General features: G+C 41.5%; 1 protein-coding gene across 2 annotated transcripts in view; it reads left to right on the plus strand.

The window, feature by feature from the left end:
- LOC101998381 (A-kinase anchor protein 17B) overlaps positions 1 to 17054 on the plus strand; it is a 37637-nt gene extending 20583 nt beyond the window's left edge. The window contains exons 3-7 of one of the 2 annotated variants that reach the window (XM_026790142.1): positions 1618 to 2386; positions 7147 to 7277; positions 10704 to 10938; positions 11318 to 11386; positions 12767 to 17054. In XM_026790142.1, the coding sequence (XP_026645943.1) occupies positions 1634 to 2386; positions 7147 to 7277; positions 10704 to 10938; positions 11318 to 11386; positions 12767 to 14374 (2796 nt within the window). In that variant the 5' untranslated portion in view covers positions 1618 to 1633 and the 3' untranslated portion in view covers positions 14375 to 17054. The remainder of the gene's footprint in view (positions 1 to 1617; positions 2387 to 7146; positions 7278 to 10703; positions 10939 to 11317; positions 11387 to 12766) is intronic. The other variant, XM_026790143.1, reaches the window with a different exon arrangement.
- Positions 17055 to 19356: the final 2302 nt, after the last annotated feature.

The following is a 19356-nucleotide window of genomic DNA, read 5'->3' on the forward strand; positions in this document are numbered from 1 at the left end:
TGTGTGTGTGTGTGTGTGTGTGTGTGTGTGTGTGTGTGTGTGTGTGTAGTTCTCCAAGGATCATTTATTGGAGATACTTCACCAAATGTATATTCTTGGTGACTTTTAAAGAAATTAGTTATTTCTGGCTTCTTTATTCCATCGCGTTGGTCAAGCTGTCTAATTTCATGCTAGCACTGTGATGTTTTGGCCACAGCGGTTTCACATGGCATCTTTTGAAGTCAGATATTATTATGCCCCCAGCTTTGTTGTGTTAGCTTTTGCTCTGAATTACTTTGGCAGTCCAGGCTTTTTTGCAGTCCATGTAAGTTCTTTTAAGAGTGTGTACTCTTAACATCTGAACCCTCTTTCCAGCCCAGTTTGGCACATACTTACAGTGTTTGAATGTCTGGTGTCCCAGCACTATTCATTGAAAAGATTAGTTCTTCCTACATCCATAGACCTTGTCAATTTATTTCTGAGTTTTCTGTCCTGTTCCCTAAATATATTTATCTTTCGTTTGAGTGCCATGTTATCCTAATGACTGTGGCATTATATAACTTTTGAAGTCAGTTATAGTAGGTCATTGCCCTACTATCCTTCAATACTGACTTAGTTATTTTAGGTTCTTGTACTTCCATATAAACTTTAGAAATTTATTGAAATTTTTGAGGTAGGGTCTCATTATGCAGCTCTAGCTGGCCTAGAACTCTTTGTGTGAGACAGGCTGTCATTGAACTCACAGAGATCTGTCTGCCTTTGCCTCTAAGTGCTAGGATTAGCACACTACCATGTGCTGGCCTTAGAATTCATATTTAATCCAGAAAATAACTTGTTGAGCTTTCTATTGGGATTATGTTTAATATACAGATCTAGTTGGAAACCCATGTTGTTTTGTTGTTGTTGCTGTTGTTTGTTTTTCTGAGACAGGGTTTCTCTGTAGCTTTGGAGCCTGGCCGTGGAACTAACTCTGTAGACCAGGCTGGCCTTGAACTCACAGTTATCCGCCTGCCTCTGCCTCTCCAGTGTGTGCCACCATTGCCCTATAGATCTAGTTGGAAAGAACTGGCATATTGAGCCTTCTTACTGGCTTACTGGACATTCTTAGTTCTTAGTTCTTTTTCATCCGACGATTGTAGTTTCTTTTGTAAGATCTTATGCATATTTTTGTTAGATTGCTACCTATGAATTTCCAGGATTTGATGCTAATGTAAAGACATTATGGCTTTTGTTATTGCCGTTGCTGGGGGAAGGGGGTAGATAGTTAAGACAGGGTCTCATTCTGTAGTTCAGGCTGATCTGGAATTATCTAGGTCAAGGTGGTGCCTCTGTTTGCTGAGTACTGGGGTTGCAGTTGTGAGCCACCATACTTGGATTGGCATCATGTTTTACATCTCGAATTCAGCTTGTTTGTTGCTGCCCTATAGGCCTGCTATTGCCTGCTTTGGTTAACCTTCCAGCCTCCAGCCCTCCTGTAATGGCTTATTAGATTCAAGGGCTATAAGATAATATTTCAATTTTACTCATAGTCTATTTCCCTCTGTCAGTTGGCTCTAAGTCTAAGAATACTAACGCCGTTTCACAGTCCAAATCTGTTTCGCTCCATCTATATTAAATTTCTCTCTTTTGTCCTCTAAGGTGGTGTGAGGACACCATGACAGTCACAGTGGTTTATGATAACTCTGAGGCAACAGAGCTCTGTGCTGCTCAGCACCTCTACCTCAAGCCTATAGCAAAATTAATGATCAACGTATTGCTCCCAGAATGTATAGAATCCGTGAGGCCCTTCTCTAATTGGGAAGTTCTTGACCAACTGAAAAGTTTGATTTGCCCTGACCAGTTCACCACAGTGCGACTCTCCAAGAGTACAAAAGACTTCATCCGATTTGAGGGTGAGGCTGAAACCCGAAGTTTGGTTCAGATCCTGAAAGCCAAGTTACATGGGAAGATCATCAAGCTAAATGGTTTGAAAACGGACTTGAAAGTAGTGGCTACAGATGCCCAGGGAGAGTGGGAACACTTCCCCAAAGAGAAAGAGGCCTTGGTGACTGCGGGAGCTGAAGAACAAGACCATGCTAAGAGTCCAGATTCCATCTATTTTGAAGGCTTGCCCTGTAAGTGGTTCGCACCTAAGGGTTCCAGTGGAGAGAAGCCCTGTGAAGAGATCCTTCGCGTAGTCTTTGAGAGTTTTGGGAAGATCAAGAATGTGGATATCCCCATGCTTGACCCCTATAGAGAAGTCATGACAGGTGGGAGCTTTGGGGGTTTTAACTTTGGCTTGCAAACATTTGAGGCCTTTATCCAGTACCAGGAGTCAACTGACTTTATGAAAGCCATGGAATCCCTTCGAGGCATGAAGCTCATGCTTAAAGGAGAGGACGGCAAGGCTCTGGCATGCAACATTAAGGTAAGAAGGATCCAGACCTCAGTTTCCATTGTTCAAGTGATCCTGAGCCTGAGCTGGGAAGAAGCATCTAAGTTACATGTCTTTAGATTCCACTAGGGTCTGAACAATCATTGCTGCACAGATGCATGTTATCATTGATACATGTCTGTTTAGGAAGAAAACCAATCTTAATGTGAAGACCCACTTGTGAAAGCAGGTAGCTCACCTGCTGGGGTTTTACAGTGATGGTCCTTATCACCTGGGTCTCTGCTCAAGCTTTGGGAGGGCAGTGAAAGATTGGTCGTGCCTCCCTCAGAACTGTTGCATATGAGTATTGTACTTGACCATTTGCTGTGAGAGGGAGTCCTGAAGTCTGAAAGCGCAAGGAGAGCAGTTCTCTCCCTCATTCCATTGAATCAAACTCCTGAAGGTCTGTGTGCTTTGCTTTGAAAACCAGCCTGTGTGACTAGGCATGTCACTTCATTGATGTCTGGAATTGCTTTGGTCATCTTCCTATTTTATTTGCATTCATCAAGATTTATTTCAAGGCCTGGAAACATTTTGACCTATCAAAATGAAACTGCTATAATTTTTTTGTAATATATAAACACGATATAAAAGCTTTAAAAATATGCACAATTAGCTAACACCTAAATAATATACTATTTTTTTAGAAAGCAATGACTATTTAGCAAAATTTAAGGTGCCAAAAATATCATAAAAGCTGGAGCTGGAGAGCTGCCTCTCCATAATTAAAAGCACTGGATGCTCTTGCAGAAGATCCAGGACCCAGGTTTGGTCCCCAGGACCCACATGGTGGTTCACAAGCGTCTGTAATATAGTTCCAGGGGATCTGAAGCTCTCTTCTGACCTCTATGATTACCAGGAATATAGGTGGTGCACAGAAATAGAGCAAGCAAAATAGTCACGCACATAAAATAACAAAAGTGTCACACACTAAATGACAACATCGTTAGGAACAAACACAAAGCTACTTTATCCATTCTGGGTTGACTTTTCAATTTGTCACACAAAGCCACTAATAACTGAGCCTTCTTTTAGATAAGGGATTTATAGCACTAAACACTTTATTTTCAGCTAGATATGGAAGCCTGTGGCTTTTATCTCAGCACTTATGATATGGAAACAGAGGATCAGGAATTCAAAGGCAGCTTGGAGTCTGTGAGACTCAAGTCTCCAAGAAAACAGTAGCTGGTGCTGGGGATGGGAGTGGGCTGCTGGATGCTTACCTAGCATTCACAAGCCCTAGGTTCCGTGGAGAAATTTGGGTTCATTGCTAAACTTTTTGGTGTGTGAACTTATGATAATGTAGTTTATTGCTTTTTCCACTTCTTTTGTATTTAAAATATGTAGATACAAAACCAAACATGTACATATATATATATATATCCATAGTCAAAGTTTATATTGTGTTTATGTATATAAATACACCAAGATTTCTCCATGACTTCATTCTTGTTCTCTGAGTTGTAATGTTCTTCTACAGATTTTATAAATGCTTACTTTCATCAATAATTATATTTTATTTGTGCATCTTAGAAATGATTTATAATGCGGTATTTTTAAAATTACCTTCTATATACTTCACTCTCTACCCTTCCATCTGTTGCTGAAATGAACTAGAATATAGGGAACTATCTGATGTGGCTCCTAAATATCCCAGGATTTCTGCCTATTTGTATAGCCAAAGAACCCAATTGGCTAAATGTTAATAGTTAGTAGGAGCAAAAACACAAGGTATTTTATAGCTCAACTTTATATCTCAAGCTGCAGAAAACTATCTAGTCTAGTATTAAATTATATTGGGAATATACAACTAGGATAGTTTAGGGATGCTGGAACATAGAATCATATTAAAATAACTTTCTAATTGTTTCAGGGTTTAATTGGTTATTAATATTTCAAGGGGAGAAAGAACTAATTTGCGTTAATGAACTGGCACACATAAATGGATGGCTGTTTTCACTTATGCATTTCTTTAATTTGTTTTGGGACGAGCAGGCCTGAAACTCACACTGGTGCACCTCAAGTCTAGTTTTAGGCTTGCAGCCCTCCTGCTGCAGTCTCCTGAATGCAGAGCTTTCAGGCACGCATCACCACACCTGGCCTGTGTGCTCACTTAAATCCTACAGACCCACAGTGTGCAGTGCAGGCCCACACTTAGTCACACTTATGACACATACTGTGATAGAACAGAACAGTATAGACGTATTCTCTTCAATGTACAATTGCAGGCTATTCCTAATGGGAAAAACTGACAATCTTTTCAAACTAGAAAGAACCAAAGAGAAGAGCGGTATTGAAGGAAAAGAATATCTGCCGTTTTGAAAAGGAGAAAGATGTATTACAAAACACAAAACAAGATCTGCAGAACAGAAAGACACCTGCCTTTGGCAAACAAACAAAACCCTCTGATAGACAGGGAATCTAGGCCACTTGGAATTGAGGACGCACCACCCAGACACGGAGACAGTACAGTGAAGTGCCCTCGCAAGGGAAATCACTAAAACAAAACCCACAAAAGTCCTCTTGCCTGTAGTTATGTACCAGTGCGCAAGATAGCAAAGCTTCCAGTCTTGGTTTCCTTCTTAGGCTTAGAGTGAATTATCAAGCGCCTGTTGGTGTATTTACTTTCCCAGCTCTCTCGGTTTCGCAGTATGCTATACAAGTACATCCATCCTGGTATTTCACCGTCATAATTTTGGTTCTTGTCTCAAATCATTGACTCGCTTTTTGTAATCATCATTTTTTTACATTATAAGGCACTTACTGTATTTCTAGTGATTCATTTTAATCAACTTACTGCATTAAAAGCTTCTTAATTTGAAATGAAATTTTCGTACTGTAGTAGGATGTGTTAGACCGAGCAACTGAAGCCCAGTAGAATAACTACATCCTATTGTTTAATTCGCAGCTAGAGGAAAATGCTTGCCTTTAAAAATACTATCAAGATGAGCCTACATAGTTTATCAACAGCGAAATACTAGGAAGCAGTGCATGAAGAAATAAGGTCATTTTTCATTCATGGCCATTCATGATTTTATTTTTAGAAACCTGGAAGAAATGTTCATCTTTGAGTTGTAAATATTCTGGTAAATCTAGTCATTTAGTTGTTTCTTCAATCTCAAAGTTCTTTTCTGGGCTGAGGTAGGCAACAGTGGATTGCCTCCTAGAAGTCCTCTTTGAAGGGATGCCCAATGTGTGCTTCTAATGGACTTTGTCACGTTCTTGCGCTATGCGTTCCAGTCTTGTATTCACAACCATCTTATGGGCATTTCCACTTCCCACATCAGAGAAACAATAATAAGTGTCAGTTATTTCCCAGATTAACGGGAAATTGGTTCTGGAAAAATTAGCTGTGGCAACATCCAGCTGCTCGGAGCTGCAGCAGAAGCCTGGCAGCACTTGGCCTAGGCAGAAGTACAGCATCTTTTAGGCATTCAGCAGGTTTCCAGCGGGTTTATTGTGAACCATCCGCTGGGAGCAAGGACTGTGGCCTGATCCATACATCCCATGGAAGCAATAAACTCAAACAAGAACTCTGCATTTCCAGGTTGGCTGTATACTAGCCGGATTGCACCAGTAGCACAGGCATGAGCCCATGCTGACCCGAATAGCTATCCGTAGGAGGCCCATCGATTATCACCCTGAAGTCCTAACCCAGCAATGGAAAAGACGCAGCTAGATTCTTCTCGAAACCAGTCTTTGGCATGAATTTGCACTTTCAGTTTCTACTGCCTGTGTGTATGTCATTTGTGTGTGTGTGCGTGTGTAGTCACTTGTGTTAGGAGGAACCATGGCTATGGATATATTGTTTTCATGTATATTTACTTATTTATTTTTTGCAATAGCGGGCATGCAACCCAGGATTTTGCTAAGGCGAAGCAAGTACTCTATCACTGGGCTACATCTCCAGTCCCTTTGTGTGCGTTTCAATGACTAGCTCTCCTTCTCTCTCTCTCTCTCTCTTTTTTTTTTATTATTCGTGGTGGACATCAAACTAGAGGCCTCCTAAATATTGATGAGCTAACACAGCATTTGCTTCTGTGCTAGTCTATAAGCATATCTATGTATCCCACTCATTATATTTCAAGTTATGAAATATAGGTTGATAATCTGATCTCATTAGGTTAGTTTTCTTGTCTCTTTCCTGCCTACCCCATTCCTTGCCATGCTCATTTTTATTTCTGCTGACTTAAAATCAACCACAACAAATCGATCCAGTTGGTGTTTTGGGTTTACTAGAGGTAATAGTTTTCTGACCTGTCCCTAGACTGCCCTGTGACACTTCCTGTGGTCATATGTGAAGTAAGTTGCTACCTAAAAAATTTAAGACAGGAAAGTAGGAGGGGGCTAGTTGGGAAGGAGGTGGTATTTGTTGAAGTGGGAGGGTAATAAGAGAGGGCAAGGAGGTGACAATGTTCACAATACGGTACAACTGTGTATGACATTGTCAGACATTAAATTAAAAAGCAACCAAAAAATATTGCTATAGAGTTAAGTTTAATCGAATAAAATTATGATGGTAATTTGATATACTCTTTCAAAGGTTTGCCAAAGAACATCCCAGTGCCTCCAAGTACTACTCTTCAGATCTTGGCCCATGAGCAGCTGTACACCGTAGCTGGGCTTCAAAGGGCATATTGAATTCTTTGGTTTTGAATTGCTGTGTGCCATCTTAGCTTCCTCTCTCTCGTCTGGGATCCATCCAGTCCAGTGGTAAGACTTTCTAAGAAATCTTTCATCTGTTTTTGGAGCAGGTTATGTTTGATACAACCCAGCATTTCAGTGAAGGAGCTATCCAGAGGAGAAATCAGGAAAGGCTAAAATTGCAAGAGCTTGAGGAAGAGAGGAAAAAAGAAAAGAAGAGAGAAGAGGAAGTAGCTGAAAGGTAAGTAGACTGGTTTTTAACAATGAAGAGGTTTTTCCTTTGGAGTTTTGGATTAATTCATTTGGGCGAATAGATTTGTTAGATAGCATGGAGGTGAGGGCAGACTTTGGCCCAAATGGAAAACTCCATCACAGACAGTCTTAGAAAGTGCAGGTGATAGAGTAGATGAAAACAAGAAACCAGAAAGGCATTCCTGGAAGCAAGAACAAGTAATGAGGGAGACTAGCTAGATTAAGAAGTTGGGGGAAAGAGATTTTAAGAGAGAATGGGGAACTTCAGCGTTGGGGTTTGAACCCAGGGCCTTGCACTTTGCTAGGCAAGCATCCCGCCTGTGGACTTGTGGGCTATACTCAGGATCTGAAAGTTTGTAGTGACAATCCTAAACTTATTGAGTTAGAAATTTTATTACTTTACCAGTATTATCTAACCTACCAATTTAAAATAAAAAAAAAACACAGTTCTTGGAAAGCTTTCTTTCTCTAAAATGATCAAGAATCAAAGTAACCCAGAATAATGAATTTGTTGGAATCATGTTTCTCGTTGACCAGAATTCTTACTGTGAATTTGAGGCACTTCCGTTTTCTTTCTTCAATCTTGGCATTAGTTACCCATCTTAGAGCTCAAGACTAGCTGAATATTTGCCTAGCTAGACCATTGCCAAACTCTGCTAAAGAAAGACAGATACCAGCTTTATGGGGCTCTGATAACCCATTTCTTAACCTTCTGGCCCCTTCTGTTTTATGTCAATCATACCATTTTTAAAAATATCAAGGATACCATTCTACATGTCTCTCATGTTTTTGATTGTCACATCCAGGGAATTTGGCCAGAGCTTCAGTCGCTTCAAGATACTTATTCTTTCTCAAATTCCAGGCCACAGATCCCCTTTAGATAAAAAAAAAAATCTTTTGTTCTTTGGCTAAATCCTGATGCGGGTAATTACTCTTGGTTTCTTCCCACAGTTTTACGAGTCTCACTTTAATTTTAGGGTTCCTTTAGTCCCTGTATCCTCTCTAGCATCTGTTATTTGTTTTCTGTATAACATCATTCTGACAGAGATGAAATAGCATCTTAGTGTAGTTTTAAGATGCATTAAATTTTTTTTATGTGTGTGTGTTTGATGTGTATATATACTATGTGTGTGCATAGTATCTGTGGAGGCCAAAAAAGATGTCAGGACCTCTTGAGTCCTACAGTTACAGACCCTTGTGAGCTGCCACGTGGGGTGGGGAACTGAACCTGGATCTGTTGCTAGAGCAGCCAGTGCTCTTATCTGCTGAGCTATCTCTTTATCCCCTTCTTAGTGTGGTTTTGATTTGCATGGTGATGGCTATTAGATGTTGTTTCATATGTCTGTTTTCCATTTATCCTCCTTTTGGGAATTGTCTATTCATTCATTTGTTCACGTATTAACTAGATAATTTGATTTTTGATGGTTAATTTTTTAAGTTCTTCATATATTCTGTATGTTAACTCCTTTGGATACATGCCTGGAAGAGCTTTTCTTCTATAGGCTCTCTTTTCTTCGAGAAGAAATATATATGTAAAATATTAGAGTAAAAATGGCAAAAAGTTAACTTTAAAATGAGGAGACTTGGAGAGATGGCTCAGTGGTTTAGAGCACTGGCTGCTGTTCTAGATGTTCTGGGTTTAATTCCCAGGACCCATGCATTAGCTCCTAACTGTCTGTAACTCCAGTCCCAGGGACAATTACACCTTCTTCTGGTCTTCAGGGGCACCAGGCACACACATAGCATGCCGCCAAAACATCCATCCATACACACTAAATGAATGAATAAATAATGGTGACCTATTGGAGTAGCTTCTTTCTGGGTGCTCTTATATCAAAGCTGAAGTCTCCTACCTTCATACTGTACAAATGGGTTGAATCCAAATCTGTCAAGGCCAGTTGTTAATTGGATCTACATTCACTTTAGGGGTTTTCCCTTTTTGCATTGCTACAAAGGGTAGGGCCCACCCACGACTATGTTCTTCCCAGTCTGAGCCTTGTCCTGCGTGAACCTCTCAGCATGGCATATTAATGGCAAATGGTAGGCCTCCACTCACGATGACACCTGGCTATAGCCTTCCAAGGTAGGAGCTCTCAGGAGGAATCCCTGTCACACTCAATCCTCCACCTGGACTTAAGGCTCGTGAGAACTGTCACCTTCTCTTGTGGTTGTGACTACCATGCCTGTTTTATCAGGGCTTGTTGCATAAGGGCGGCTCCCTAGGTAGTTTACACCCAAAATAACAACACACAAATTGTATTCATTTAAACACTGCCTGGCCCATTAGTTCTAGCCTCTTACTGGCTAACTCTCACATCTTGATTAACCCATTTCTAATAAATCTGTGTCGCCACTTGACTGTGGCTTACCGGGATGAGTCTAACCGGTGTTGGTTTTGGGAAGGGGAATCATGGCATCTGCCCAACTCTGCTTTCTTCCTCCCAGCATTCTGTTCTGTCCTCCCCGCCTACCTATGTTCTGACCTATCAGGCCAAGCAGTTTTCTTTATTAATTAACCAATGAAATCAACAGATAGATAGATCAAGGGCTTACTGTATTTGAGAATCCAGGTTCCCCTCCCATTCCAGGGAACTGGGTGAATTGGTTTCATACACTGTTTTTCCGAGCTTTTCTGCTGTCCTAGTTTTGTGGTTTCAGACCATATCCCCCTTTTCTGCCTTCAGAATAGAACCTGCTATTCATTTTTTTTTGCCTGTTATCCTTCATGGCATCACATAAAAGTGCCAAAGCTCTTTTTCCTTTTCTTTCCTTCTTCCCTCCTTCCCTCCCTCTCTGCCTGCCTCCCTCCCCACTTCCTTCCTTCCCTATCCAAAAGATATCTTTTATACATTTGTATTTTGCCAAAATTATTGTATTTTTCCCTTGATGTTGTGTGGATTTTAGGGGGCAAGTGTTTTATTTCTTTTGTATATATGTGCTTGTACAGAAGCACGTATGCAACATATGCATGCATGTGTGTGAGCATGCGGGCACGCGCGCGTGTGCATGTGTGTGTAGGCTAGAGGACCTCAGGTGTCATTCCTCTGATGCTGTCCACCTGTTTCTTTGAGAAAGGATTTTTGCTGACTTGTAACTTGCCAAATATGTTAGACTATCTGGTCAGTGCATCCAAGGGATCTACTTGTCTGTACCTCCCCAGCTCTGGGATTAAAGGTGTACCCACTGTGCTAACTCAGGTTCTTGTATATACAAGGCAATCACATTGCTGATTGAGTTATCTCCCCAGCCTCTGGCTGTTATCATTTTACCATGAACTGTCAATTCTTGGTTCTGAGGTTACCAGTCATAGTTCTGGAAGCCTAAATGATTAGTTCTTCTTGGGGGAGGGGGGATGGAAGTGAGACCCAGTGGCTAATAATTATTGCTCAAATGATGAATTTTAATTGTCATCCAGAAAAAGAAAAGATGAAGTAAGGAAAGCCCAAGAGAAGAGAAAGAAGGCCAGGGACAGGAGGCGATCTCTGAAGGAAAGAGACAGACACCGGCCAAGGAAGGAGAAGGTGAAAGCCAAGGCTGAGACTCGTCAGGAGCTGGACTCTTCAGAGGAGTGGGAGGAGAGGAAGTACTTGCTGGCTCAGCGGCGGGTTGAGGCCCTTCGTTTGCTCCGGGTACTCCTGAAGAAAATTGCGGTAAGGCTGTTTCCCAATTATTCTCTTCAGTGTTGATAGGTACTGGACTTTCTTTGACTTTAAGTACTGTCCCACTAAAATGAACTGTGTGGCGGACTTGTGGCATTCATAGGGGTTTCCTCGAAATCAATGACTCTCACATAAGCTCAACCACGGATTTCCAAAACCAGTCTCTCAACCAGTCCTGTCTTAGCTCTGCCCTCACTTCGTGTTTCTCAACTTCAGGATGGTATTCCGAACACTTAAGCTACTTCATCTTCTTTTCCAAGTTCCTAGTGGATCTGACGGGGCAATGCCAGGGGAAGCAAAGGGTGGGTGTGGCGTGGGCGTTAGATCCGTGGGCTTCTATTAACTTTATCCGTCCATCCATCTGTAACAGGTTTGGATGAAAAGGGAGAAGAAGCTTGAGCCTTGTCAGGCTCATATTAGCCTTGTCCTGAACCATCTGGTAAGGAATTTTTTAACTCACAGGTTAGTTATCTTCTTCACAGATTTTCGCCTCTCTAAGATCTTTCTCTCCCTTTATGGGCTCGCAGGGCTAGCCAGAATCACAGATATCTTGGACTGGAAGCCAGCGATGTTTTGGAAGTATCCATGTAGCAGTCCACATGCAGTGCTTTTAAATCGGAAGGATGACAGCTGCTCCTGTGCTTTCGAGTGAACTTCATGTCATATTTGCCATGTTGATCTCTGCCTTGTTATTACAGATAGCTTGACTTGGTGAAAGCAGGATCAGTAAAAAGTAATCTCACGCTTGGATTATTGATAGCAGGCCCAGCTAGATTGGATTTTAGTTTACCTTAATGATGTCCAAGTGGGACTCTTTTTGTAGAATCCACCTCTTTAAATGGGCATGGAACCTAATTCTGGAACCTGTTAATACTTACACTGATTACAAATTGATAGTGGGGCGCTGGGCCCTGATGTGTGACAGACATCAGGGGGACCATGCAGCAAACCTTCCTGGGGATGGGGTTGCAGGCATCTTTGTTCCCCTACTCCTCAGCTCTGCGGAACAGATAACATTGGACTTGACCACAGGCAAATCGGTGGGCACAGCTATATTGTCTACTTGGTATTTGGCTCTTCTTTTCTTTGTAAGATGCAAGTGTTACACCACTGAGCTGTGTCTCTGCTCCCCCATCTTCCATCTTTGTGAGGCAGGCCGGGTGGCTCAACTCTGAGACATCCTCAACTTACAATCCACGGGCAAAAGTTTGCAGTACAAAACAGAGAGACTTTCATTAGTTCAGTTGACCTTGTTGGACATGTTTCACCTATGTGTCGTTTCCTGTGCTAGGGTTTTCTATGAGGGCAACAGAGCATTCCTTATTTCTCTTTGTTTCTCTAGCACCTATTGTAAAACCTCAAACAGTAGACTGGTCGATTTTTGAACAAATAAAAAGAGCAAGGTACTTTAAATGCCATGTCGTAAGAATGGTCACAGGTTTAGTAAAAACATTTCATATTAGATCAAGACATTTAATGTACTACTGTCTCCTCAGTACAATAGTGTTCCTCATTTGGACCTACTCTGGGTTTCTTCAGAGCAACACCAGCTCAGTTTTTGGAAGATTTCAATCTCTTTGTGTTTTGTTTATGTTTATTTACTTATTTTGTGTGTGACTGGGGAGGGGCAGCATGCCACAGTGTGTGTGTATGGAGGTCGGAGGACAACACCAGAGAGTTCTCTCCCCTCTCACATGTGGGTTCCTGGGTTGGAACTCAGGTCATCAGCCTTAGTAACAGGCACCTTTACCTGCTGAGCCATCTTGCTGGTCCTCTTTGGGTTTTGATGAGAGATCATTAAATCTTTTTTTCTTTAAAGGGATCCACGCAGTGTAACCCTCAGGAGGTTGATGTTCCAAGGCCTGAAGTGCAACACGCCCCAGGGACTGCATTGAAACCTCCAGAGGAAGAAGAATTAAGCACTCTGCAGGAAGAAATGCCGAGTTCTCAAGTTCCCAAGTCTGACAATAAACAAAAACAAAAAGTGAAGAAAAGAACTAAAGCCCAGTTACAGAAATCTTCACATAGCCCTGGAGTGAAACAAGTAAGAGACTCAACCAGAAAAGAGGAAGCTAGAAAAGTGTTACCTGATGAGTACGATTACAGTTTGGTCTCTGACCAGAATTCCTTGCAGAGTACAGCAAATCCAGACCAATCCCTTGACTACAGAAGTTCTAATGAGTCATATTCTTCTAGACAAGCTGTGATAAACCATGGCAGGAAACAGAAGATCTATGAAACAGATGAATTTATTGACTATCTATTAAACTATTATCAGACTCCAGAATATGCCCGATTCTGCCTCGACGCGAGTCACCTAACAAGTACATGTCAGTGGCAGAGAGACGTCTACACTAAGGGGGATGGATTTCAGGTCAGTCTGAGAAAGCATAGCTGCCACTCGACCAGTCTGAGTGAAGAGGAGAGCCTGGAAGGGAAAGACCAGGATCAAGACGGGGGCTGGCCAAAGGAGTATATGAAGGATCTCGAGTCCGAGCCAGAAAACACAGGGAAGACCAATTATACCAAAGAATTTTCTAAGAAATTAAAAAACCATTGCAATGACATAGCAAGTGAAACTGAAGATCACCTGTCCCCAAATGATGGAGAAAGCTATCCTGTGGAAAAGATTCACAACCACAGAGTCAAAGATTCTCACTACGCAAGAAAAAGTCCAGTTTCTTCATCATTAAGGTCAGCAGACGTAGGTTTGTCATTGGCAGACTTCTTGGAGGAAATCAGTAGTGATTCTGAGTGCTTCACTGAAACCGTTAGTGTGAACGAAGAGGAAGAAGAAAGATCCATGGCTGTCTATGATAGCTCCCCTGAACGAAGGCCTCTCGACACTGACAAAATCATTACTTGCCAGGAGAAAACTAGGTCAAGTCAGCAGGCCTTGAATTCAGAGTGGAAACCCGACAGTGAGGAAAAGCGCTTTAGGCACAGAGTCAGGGCACCAGGTAAAAGGTCCAAGTATGAACTGCAATATTCGTGGCTTGAGGGTGAATGGGATTCCATTCGAGTTGACAAGAACACGGGCAAAACTAGAGAAAAAATAGACCCCAGCCCTGTGTTTGATGAAGGCTACTACCACGAATCCAGTTCCAGTGATGAACTAGAGAGCACCTCAAGAAAGAGGAGGAGAGTTACTGGCAGAATGTTTGGGCAGAATGTGAAATACAGACCCCTTTATATGCCATTAATGCCACCAAAGCGTGCTAGAGCTTTATATTTGGGATACTTCTCCAGAAAAAGGCAGAACTCTTGGAAGTCAGAATATAACCAGGCTGTAAGAAGGTTTAAAAGATATGGTATGCTTGGTGCTGGTCATTATTATGTCGGTCATGACGACAACCAGGACCACATTGAGTACGGACGCTACTTAGGAGACAGCTACTCTGGCTCTTTGTATTTGAAAATGTTTTGATGGCCACTCTGATCAGGAACACCCTTATTTACAAGAAACAACTGACGCAAACAAAAACTTCAGACCAAATAGAGCTATGTTGTTAGCAACCACAGAATAAGAACTAGAAGAGGGTCAAGTGCACATACTTGTTCCTCTTGCCAAAGTTTCAAGTGGGAATCGAAATGCCGCAAGCTTTGGGAATGGGGAACCTGTAGGTTCTGAAGCTTGGTGAAGCAAAGTCATTGCAAAACTTCATGATCCAAGGACAGATTTTATTTGAAGCTTTAATTTGGTGCCAGTAAAGGAGCAGACTAGCATTAAGAAGGCTCTTTTGCTGTCAGAATGGCATGCATCATCTGTCTTCAAGGAGCACGGTGGTGGACAAAGAGGCGTTGTTTCATGTGTTCTAGATTTGGTCAGAAGCAGTATGTATGGTAACAAATGTTCCTGAATTTTACTTCACAGCAGTTCTAGATAAAGGAGAGATCCAGAGGCTAGAACTTATAATAGATTTCATGGCTTTAGAGTTTCGTGGATACCCACCAGAAGGAAATGAATATATTCACAGCTCTCGAAGAAGAAGAATCTAAAAGGGGCTGATTGCCCTTTGGTGGTTAAATGGATGGGACTGTTGGAATTTTTCTTGTTTGTTTTATGAACCCCATAGCTTTCTATACAAAAGCAAAGCACCAGGATTGAATTTATAAAATCAGGGGGATTTTCAAAAGGAAATATCAAAAAATCCTGGAGCATCAATAATGGCACTTGGGAAGAAAAATTGTGACAGTATTCTATTTCAGGCTATGTAATCCTTTCACTCAGGGTTGGGTGACATCAGTTTGTAAAAAGTCACTGAATATCCCCCAAACTGACTTTTATAAAAACAGTAGCAAGTGCCTCCTCTGTCCTTAACAATACCATGGAGTTAGGAAGAATTAAAAGAGAAGTCCATAGTTTTCTAGCTGTGGAAGAGTTGTAAGTGTGCAGAATTTGTAAACCATGTGAAATAAGCAATTGATCTTTTTTGCCGACTCATTTTGGAATTCTTAAATATGTTTTTAAATTGAGATATTTGTAGATTCCCCTTAGTGCAGTGCGTGTTCTGTAGACAGCCTGGCCAACTCTTTCTGCCTTACATTGGTTCAGGACCTTCATTTTCCCAACAAAGCTCTACCTGACCTGGCAATTGCCCAGTGAATTAGAGACTGCCTGCAACAGGAATAGTTCTTTGGAATCCACAGAACCAGTGAAGGGCAGCAATTCATTTCCGTCTCAAGTGGACATTCAGCAGGAAGGCATCTGCTAGCGGAGGCGGGTAGAGTGCCAGTGGATGGGGTTACTATCGTGTCTCACATTGTGTGCCCATCCACTGCCTCTTGAGTAACCCAGTGTCTGAAATGGTTACAAAATTGTATGATTTGCCTGAAGTAAAAGCCGCAGGTTGTTTGATTGATCGAGCTGCGTATTCCTATTTGAAGAGAGATCTGTTCAGGCGCCTAGAAGCTGAGAAAGGAATGTAACAGATCCCCGTGTGTTACTAACATAAAACCAGGTGAATAGTGTGCTGTCTCCCATGTTCAGTCTCACTTGCAAGCCAATGCTTGGTTTTACTGTTAAAGCTAGGTTTGACTTGTCCTGTCCAAAAGATTGCTCACGGGTTGAGAGTGCCTTTTTTTTTTTTTTGTTTCGTTTTGTTTTTGAGGACTAGCAATGGCTATTCATGACTATTCGTGGTCCAAGTACTGTTGCCCAAAGTAGTCTTCGAAATTACCAACAACTTAGATTTTGTCAGACAGTTTTCTGGCAACATATTATTTTCCTCCAAGAAAAATTGGCCAACCCCCCCAACACATTTTATTCCATTGTATTTATGGGTTTGTATTAGAAAACAGCTGACCGTTTTCAAACAAACAAAACCCACTCAATTTCTTCTCTCGTTTGCTATATTTTCTTGAGAGATTTTAGGCATCTTTGCTCGGTAGCAAAGATAAGAATCAGATTGCAGAGTTGAGCAGCATGTGCAGTTTGTCCTGTCCTAGGTGTGGCGCTAAGTCATTTTGATGTGGCCCTCTTCTGTTTGATTTGTTTGTTGAATGCTCTCCTGGGGCCTACAAGTAAAAATGCCGCTTTTGCCGCCCCCTGTGAGTTCTGTATCTATCTGTGGGAATGCATTGTAGATTTGTGTCAACCCCTTTTTGGTATAGGCCTTACAAGAAACGTAATAGCTTACTTTGTACTTGTCACTCGGTGACTTAGGAAAGAATGTAATGGAACAAACTGTTACGACTACTTTTCTTCTTGTTATTTAAGTTGTGAAAAGTATTTTCTCGTATCTTTTTTTTTTGTCTTTTCAAATAGGGGCCTGAGTTTTTTGAGTTAAATAGGGGTTTTCGTATGCTTTCCTTGTATGTGCTGCTTATCTGGTAAGGGAAAGTCTATAAATGTACTCTGTTCATTTGTATGAATTTCTCAGGTAGAAAGCCATGTAACCTAGGTAATTTGAAAACACAACCAAATCCATGTGCTTTTGTTGGAAAAATGTTTAACGTGTTGATTTAAAAATAAATGGTGATTGATTCCACTTTGGGGGGAACTTTCTATCTGTAGTATGATATGTTGCACTAATGTTGCTCTTTTTGCTTATTTGCATTGTTAGAGAAATGATGCTTATTTCATTTTAATATATTCAAAAATAAAATTGTCAAGAGTGACAATGGTGACTATTGACTGATCATTGGGCTGCCTAGATCGATACTCACCCTAACATTTGCAAACCATTCCAGTATTTTTATTCTACTCCTTTTTGATAGAGCTGGCTCTGCCAGAGTTGCTAGAACTAAAAGCCAGTTTGTTTTTCATTTTGGATAAACTTAAGCCATACTTAGACTCGAAGTTACCCTCCTCTAGGTACATCTAAGCTTAGTTTTGAAAATGTCATACAGGTATACAATGAACTATGTTCTAATGTAAACCCCCCACTTTTCTCTTCCATCTCCCCTAGTTTTCTTCCCTAATATACTCCCTGCCAATTTAATGCCTTATTTATTTATTTATGTTGATAACCCACTATGTCTAGTTAGTGCTGTGCATATGTGCATGGGCCATCCACTGGAGCATGGGAAACTTACCAGAGGCCATACCCTCAAAGAATGATTCCCCTCCCAAAGCAATTGGCCCCTGCTAAGAGATCCTCAGTATAGGGTGGGGCCTGGAGATCATATATACCATCTATACTGGGATTTTGACTGTCTTGACCTTGGCCAGGTAACCACAGCTGCTTGAGTGCATGGGAGAGTGCTAGCCATGTCATGTCCAGAAGGTAGCATGTCACAGTATTCTTCTATGTCCTCTGACTCTTATCTTCTTTCTGCCTCCTAAGTGATGACCCCAGAACCTTAGTGGTGATGGTGGGTGTGGTTAGTATAGATCTCCTGTTTTAAGATAAACACACAATACATCTTTTCAAGACAGGGTCTCACTTGTAGCCCAGGCTAGTTTTGAACTTCTGATCCTTCTGCTTCAGCCTCCCAAGTGCTGGGATTATATAGGTGTGTGCCACCATGTTTGGCACAGTATGTTTTATCATGGCTATTAAATGGTAGCAAAATTGACTCTATGGAATTTAATTTTTTTTTGTTTTGTTTTTCGAGACAGGGTTTCTCTGTGGCTTTGGAGCCTGTCCTGGAACTAGCTCTGTAGACCAGGCTGGTCTCGAACTCACAGAGATCTGCCTGCCTCTGCCTCCCATCTCATTCCCTCAGTTGTATGTGAAACTTAAAATTTATGAATGTCCAAAAATAAATGGATGTGGAATGGGGAGTTTAGTCCAAGAAGCTTAGGCCCATAATTTGTCTTTGATCATTCAAGAGTTAACTGTATTTGTACATAAAATAGCAAACTGCTTCAAAGTATTATATAATGAAGATATAGACTGTACCTTTAACTCTGGGCACTTTAGGGCTGTTAATGTTCCTTGCAGGGTTTCATAAGCTCTTTCTAAAACATTAAGGACTGTATGGATGCTTGTTCTGAATAATAAACAGGCAACCCATGTCCCCAGGCAGGCTGACAACAGGCTAGTTAATGGCTTCTCTCCTGTGGGCAGCATAAATTGAACTTGTTTATGAAAAAAGAGGCCATATTGTAGGGAAGGGACCAGAGTGAGTCTGGGAGGGTTAGGGGTAAAGTGGGGCTGTGTGTGGATATGATCAAAGCGCAGGGCATGTATGGACTTCTCAAATACTAAAAATATCTAGGAAAATAAAAGCCAAATACTCCTGCCACAAACCCCCAAACTTCCTTAACACTTGGTAACCCCAGTGCCTTCCGTAGTAATAGTTCTTAATAACATTGTTCTAAACTTCAGTTTAGAAAGCTGACCCAGAGGCAGAATTTGACAAGTCTCAATATTGTTCAGTCTTCCTGCCTCAGTTTCCCGGTGCTGGAATTACACGGCTCTTAGTACACATAGAAGTCTAACACCCAAAAGTTAAACTCAATTTTAAGCTAAAGTCAAATGACTATATCTGCTGTAACTTAAAATTTATCTTCTTGAAAATTTTACACATGATTACAATGTGTTATGACCATAACTGAACTTCAACTCTCCTGGACCCTCCCAAACATGTCCCTTAGTCTTTGAACAAATACTCTACTACATCTAAATTAGTGCTGCCCGTACGTGAGTACCAGGCGCTGGAGAATGAATACTCTACTAGTGGCCACACCTTCAAAGAAAGTTGACTCTGCCCACCTTATTTGTCATCAACTACAATAGCCCCTCAGATGGGGCGGGATTATGAGCTCCTCAGATGGGGTGGGATTATGAGCTCCTCAGATGGGGTGGGATTATGAGCTCCTCAGATGGGGTGGGATTATGAGCTCCTCAGATGGGGTGGGATTATGAACCCCTCAGATTGGGTGGGATTATGAGCTCCTCAGATGGGGCGGGATTATGAGCCCCTCAGATGGGGTGGGATTATGAGCTCCTCAGATGGGGT

Source organism: Microtus ochrogaster, unplaced genomic scaffold, assembly GCF_000317375.1.
Source record: "Microtus ochrogaster isolate Prairie Vole_2 unplaced genomic scaffold, MicOch1.0 UNK42, whole genome shotgun sequence".
Classification (NCBI taxonomy): domain Eukaryota; kingdom Metazoa; phylum Chordata; class Mammalia; order Rodentia; family Cricetidae; genus Microtus; species Microtus ochrogaster.